This window comes from Diplotaxodon limnothrissa, linkage group LG22 (assembly GCF_057381915.1).
Source record: "Diplotaxodon limnothrissa isolate DT_005_m linkage group LG22, D_limnothrissa_male_GT1.1, whole genome shotgun sequence".
NCBI lineage: Eukaryota > Metazoa > Chordata > Actinopteri > Cichliformes > Cichlidae > Diplotaxodon > Diplotaxodon limnothrissa.
Window position 1 is genome coordinate 26,578,406 of NC_140616.1, and position 6,421 is coordinate 26,584,826.

The 6,421-nt window shown below is 40.2% G+C and overlaps 1 protein-coding gene across 2 annotated transcripts; it reads right to left on the reverse strand.

Moving 5' to 3' along the window:
• Nucleotides 1-582: 582 nt before the first annotated feature.
• Nucleotides 583-5,719, reverse strand: LOC146610064 (cbp/p300-interacting transactivator 3-like). Of its 2 annotated transcripts, XM_085345970.1 has the most exons (3): nucleotides 5,559-5,719; nucleotides 4,600-4,606; nucleotides 583-3,657 (listed from the first exon to the last, which is right to left on the reverse strand). In XM_085345970.1, exons 1-3 carry the CDS (start codon nucleotides 5,717-5,719, stop codon nucleotides 2,950-2,952), a joined length of 876 nt encoding a protein of 291 aa, XP_085202096.1. In that variant the 3' UTR covers nucleotides 583-2,949. The 2 variants fall into 2 exon arrangements, with proteins under 2 accessions (XP_085202096.1, XP_085202095.1); XM_085345969.1 differs by lacking the exon at nucleotides 4,600-4,606 and having other exon boundaries at nucleotides 5,563-5,627.
• Nucleotides 5,720-6,421: the final 702 nt, after the last annotated feature.

Sequence of the window (6,421 nt, forward strand, 5' to 3'; positions counted from 1 at the left end):
ACTTTACTGCACAGCTAATTAGAATTTCAATTAGACTTTTTTTTAATCGTAAGTCCCCACAGAGCTGTTCTTTTAGAAAAATGGTAGAGCAAAACTTCTAGCTGGAAATGTGCAGTGAGCTCTTTATTCAGATCTAACAGAGAAATAAAGGCCTTAGGAGAAAACAAGACTTGTCATTTAAATGTGTCAGTGTGGGAGGATGTCTCTGTGAGCCATTTCAGCCATTTAGTATGTATGTATTTATAAATCTTTACTCTGGTATGCTGTTACTTTGCAGGTTGCTAAACTTTTTTTTAAAATTATATAACACAACGAATCAACAAAAACATTCTCTGTGTTGACAGAGTGCTGACTCACTACTATTTAGGATATGTAACTTGTACTTTGCTCTTCTGTTTGCTCATTGCTTATTGTGGGTGTGGAAGTCTTGAGAACCAATAAAAAAAGATCAGGCAAATAAAGAGCATCTCTCAAGGCTCTCGGTATATATCAACAGTGCTGTATCTTTATGACAAGTTACATGTTTGGCTCCTTTTAAGAGTGGTTTAAGAAATCACTGACATACAATTAAAAACAGCACTTTAAATAAATATTTTATTTGAAAATAAATACATTTTCTTCAAATATAATCAATAACATTACAAAAGCTTTGTGGAAGTGGGAAAGGAGGAGGATGAGGAGAATGTGTGGGGGAGGGTAGGCGGGTGGGTTGTCACCCAAATTAATGGTGTGTAATTTGGAATAAGGATTACAATCTCACATGTTTATCTACCATTGTAAGACAAGCTCCCACAAAAGTACTGTGCTGTACATTCTCAGCTGCTTTGTAAGAAAGCAGTGGCATTCCTCTTGCATCCTTCAACACATGCAGTCCACTTGGTCTTAAAGCTTCAGGCCCTGCACCCAAAAACATCTACACACTTTTTCGCTAAACAAAACAAATAAACAAAAAAAGTAGGATATAATCTCTTGTCAATACATCAAAATCAACCACTGACTTACATTTATTTCTGACAATGCTTTTTTAAACATTTTTTGAAAGTACCTTAAATGTATCTAGATCAGCTTCAGCTCTAGTCTACAGTACAAAGATACAATACACAAAAAGGCTGCACTTGTTGATACAGCGGTAATCAGAGGCCACTGTCTTGCTAAGGCCAGAAGAATTTCCACCTTAACTATGAGGTTGTGAGTGTGTCTGCAATTCTGGCAGGGAGAAAGTGAAGCAGAGTGCTGGCACTTATTCTGTCTTTACAACAGCATTTCAATGCCCATTGTTGGACTCAAGAGCTTCAAGATGGCAGATCTCCAGTGAGACGCAGGAATCGCAGCACAGGTGTGTTGGAACAGATTAACACAGTGTCGCCCTGGCTCTTCTGACAGTTCCACAAAGAGCACAGAAAGTTATCACGCATCCAACCTGCTGTGGAAAGGCTTCACCCTTGACCAAAAACCTAATTACTTTTAGAAAAAGTCATCATATATGTCCATTTTATAATTACTGAGTCACTAGAGAATGCACAAGCTGATCTCAGTAAAGACAAGCATGTGAGAACATGTAATTCAAATCCTGTCAGTAGAAACACAGCAGAACAAGCTCATTTATGGCAAAAAACATCAGCTTTGCTACTTGTTTGCTCTTCCAGTCTAATGAAATCAATGCCACAGGTAGTGACAGATTTAAATAATGATTAAACTAAGTGCTGCACAGAGTGCTGTGTCCACGCATTGTGTCCACAGGCCAAAATCTCTCTCTCTATCATTCCCTCTCTCTGCGCAGTCTCCTGATCGGTTTACCAACCGATGACTTTTGGGATGAGGATGCCCTTCGGTGGGATTTAAATACCTTATTCCACAAACGTACACACTAAGCACACAAAGACTGCAATCAAATGCATTTTTTAAAAATCCTGTTTTGGAAAACAAATGTAAGCATTAGCTATGCCACCAGTAACTGATTTTGTTGTGGGCCTAACTTTCCTTAACATTTTAAATAGGCCATAATTATGCAGTTTTTGAGATGCTAAGAGGGCATTCACCGTGCATCTGTTCTTGCAGTTCCATACAGCAGTAACCTGTCTTGTAACACATATATGAATGTCAGACATGGAGTGGTGAGACTTTGATGCACAAATAAAAGCTTTGTTAAAGCCAAGACTCAAGGAAATGTGCTACTTTGCCAATGTTTCAATCATAGTTACTTAGCAGGAAACAGATGCAATGCAGATTTCACCTAGTCAGTCAGTTAAATGACTGAAATAATGAAATAATCAATGTAGCACATTTTACCCACAAAAGAAACTAAAATGTGCCACTCTGGAATGATGCACAACTTCATTTCCCTGCTCTTCAAGGAAATGTCATCTTTTGAAGAAAGTCAGTTTTGAAGAGCCAGCCTTCAATATGCACACAAAAATCCTTACTTCCTCATATAAGCAAATTCAGAGAACTACCTTTTTATAAATTTGTATGATCTATAGTCTGCTACTAGTTAAAATTGTCATCAGAGATAAAACACTTTAAAAGATTAAACCAAATCTGGTGGACCCAGAATGACAGTCTTTTAGGTCAGCTTTTCTCATTGTGTTTGTTAAATTTACAATTGTCCAAAAGCCTTGGCACTGTAGGCACATGTGCTATGGGCCAGATGGGTACAGACGGAGCCCGCTGCATCAGGATGCCCCATTTTGGCCAAAGGCAGCGGATCTTGCTGGCACCGTCTCAAAGCAGAGAAACCTGGTGTTTTTTCTGCGTTTTTGCCCATTACAGTTCTTCAACAACTCACAGGCATGTCATGGTGAAGTTGTACCAGACACTGTCATATACACAGATACAGAAATACCCAAACAGAACAGGGGGATTGTCTCCTCTCGCTGTGCTACTGTGGCCATTCAGTCATTCTTTGGGCTGTTGAATCTAAACAAACCAAACACTTTTCAACTAAATTCCTCAACAGCTCACTGTGCTCGGCTGCTGTTTGCACACAAAGTCTGATATGAAGTCAAACTCATTCTGTCCCAGGAAGAGCTCAGGAAGCTCCTGAATGCGATCTAAACCAAATTCCAGTACCAGTGAAGTCAGAACCTCCTCATCGATCAGATCCATGTCCATACCATTCAGCCCCAAAGGCCCACTAATGTGTTGCATGCTGGAAAGCTGGGCCGGGCCCATCCGGTACTGTGGACCATTCGGCAGATGGTGACCATTAGTTGAGCTCAGCGGGTGTCCGTGATACTGAGTGTTGAGTTTTTGCAGGTGCATGCTGGCCATGAGCTGCTGCGAAGTGAGATTCCCAGGGAGGTACTGCTGTGGGTGTCCTCCCTGCTGCTGCTGCTGCTGCTGCTGCTGCTGAGAGTGCAAGTGGTGGTGCTGTTGCTGTTGCTGTGGACACTGGCCATTGTACATCATGTTACCAGACATCATTTGGTGGTGGTGGTGGTTGGCCATGGGAGCTCCATTCACAGGGACCATCCCTCCAGGTCCCACCATACCCGGTCTCTGTCTCATGGCAGCTTCCATATTGCTCTGAGGGTTCCTGCCATAGTGCATTACCTGGCCATTGGGCAGACTGCGCTGGCAGTTGTGCTGTGGTGGCCCATTCATGCCCATCCTGAAGCCATGGTTCATGGGCATCATCATGTGTTCAGCCATGTCGCCCTACAAAACCAATAACAACCAGCACAATATACCATTAGATTTGAAATAGAACCCATTGCATAAAGTAGACAAGTTTAATATATGTACAGTTTAAACTGGCAAGAACCCACTTTACATATTGCAAAAGTCCTATTTATTCATAACGACAAGTCAGAAACCAGCTTTTTAAGGGCTTTCTAGAATAACAAAATAAGAAATAACTCAAGGAGAACTCAAGCAGGTTTTTTTTGATTGCCAAGATAGCTAATGCTAAAGTTGTTAACTTTCATCAATGCCACTTTTCAATTAAATTTAACAGTTTGAACATCTTCCAATGATCTAATATTTGGCAAAGGAAAAAAAATCAATTGTATTTGGTACAATTCACCAAAAAGTGTTGCCAACAGGTTTATTTTGGGCTGGACATAAAAACTTTAAAAACCTGCATTACAAACAAAAGTTGTGTGGAAGATCTGGAATGCTGTATGTATTATACCAGCTTATCTAAGTAATTGTGCATCTTATCTAAACCTCCATTTTTGCATTTTCCATGTTATTTTATCTCATGTAGTATCACCATTGCATGTAATAATTTAGAGACATGAAATGTTCCTGGAGCTCCAGCTATTCACATATGATTCCCATGTTTATAAAAATATTTTTAGAGCAAAATAACAATTTAAGCCTGCAGCTATATCCAACGTGATCCTAAAAAGTAGGTCCCTACAGTTTTTTTCAAATAACACCTATAAACACATCTATATGTTAGCATGTATAAATTAAGACAGCTGAAATCTCAGTTACCAGTTAGAGGCACAGAAACACACAAAAACTGACTGCAGATGATGGAAAAACTACGATTCAGTGACCAAGTTGGGATATCTTGATCTTAGCTGATCAGGTGAGACCATTTTACTGTCATGCCTCTTTTCATGGGCTTATGATTTAACAAAGGTGTGACACTGCATCACTTAATTCAAGTCCCTTGAAACAACAAAACAAAAAACCAAACATAATTGTTTCAAAACTTATTTTTCCTCAGCTTCTATGATTTCTGCTTCTCTATTTGAACACTTTAATTTCCTGTGTGGAAAAAAAAAAAGAAAAGTCAAAGCCTCCAAAATTACACCATCAGTGAATTACCCCTCAGTCTCACACTAACAAGGGAGGGCAGCAATACCCTTGCAGCCCAAAGGACACAGAGAAATGCTTTTCAAGACCACCCCCCTCAACCTCAACACACAACACCTCTGTCCTTACTAAACATCGCACATTAAGATTTCCTACATGGCAAACAGATCCGACTCAGTGAACATAATTAGCTTGTTAAAATGATGACATTATTCCATGAGCTGCCTCTAAATGGGATGGTTGTGAAAACAGGTCTAGAGCAAACCATGAAAAGAATGCTTGAGTGTGGAAAAACAAAGAGGTTTCAGGTTTTTAAAATGCCACCATCCTAGAATGAACTCAGCCTTTGCCCCTGGCTGCTTGTATCAATTCAACCCTTTTAGTGCTGATAAAACAAGAGACTTTCCTCAATAGCCTAAACCATCCTTATAATATTCTGCTCTTGTGATATCTAATTATATCCCCTCTGTGGAGCTTATGTACTGATCGTTATTGTAATTCAAATGGCACTTTGATAGTCTGAGGGAGGGTAATAGTCATTATTACAGAAGCACGAAACCTCTTTTTTATCCACATCGTTACGGATTCTTTTTATCATTTGGTGCGATAAGACCGCAACAGAAAACCTATAATGCCGTTAAAGTAAGTGGCAAGGTGAAATATGATTGATTCCGTCCGAATCCAACCAGTCTCTCTATGTGTAATTATGTAGCGAAATACGAAAATACTCCACAGGACAAAGGCGAAGAGGTGCCTTTCAACCCGTTTTAAATAGCACCTATAGATGACACCTACCCGATATTTTATTGTGGAATCGGCTGAGAAGTTGGATCAGTGCCGGCGTAGTTCCTTCAGCTGATGCTCCGGCTACATGCAGCCCTGCGGCGAACTCTGCAATGTCTCGGCAGTCAGAGGAGTTTGTTTTCTGGGTCATCTCAGGGATTATGTACATCTATAAAGCTCAGAGAGAGCGAGAGAGAGATAGGGAGAGGAGGAGCCACCTTCCTCTCCGTCTCCTTTGTTGCTATTGGTCCGCCCCCTTAATCACTGTGCAAAGAAACGTTCGCTAACTACTTCCACGGATACACCAGAGCAGAAGAGACCCGCTCAGCCCCGCTGTGATCCCGGGGTGATTTCACTACCGCCTGCTTTCATTACACTTATACTTTTATTAGCAATGATCCATACTCTCTTAACTGGAAGAGTTCTGTGCAAAGCGCATCGGTAAAAACTGTAGGCAAAGCAAAGCCCCACAGCTGTAGAGGAAATCATTTGAGCAAGGTGTTTTACAGCATTACCCCGGAATAGTTCTGTACTGTAAAGTCCACTATAAAGTTTCATTATAGAGCACTTTTTAAAAAGTGTTTACAGGGGAAAGAAACAGTAAATAAATGCGCTGTTCATAGAATAGGAGAACAGAAAAAAAACTAACCTGCTGAAAATTACAATTACAAAACAGACAAAGAGCAAACTGCTAGAAGGAAATGTTAAAACGGGCTATTACAAAAGGGACGGGGATTTAGAGTAAATTCCAACAAATTACTATTAAATTTCATTGTGTAACTTGTAGCTTGTAGATAAGCTTACAGACCTTTAGTCATTTCATCTCTCTGGTGCTAGGGCTGCTTTCCCATTGTGTGGCTTTCTCTTGCAA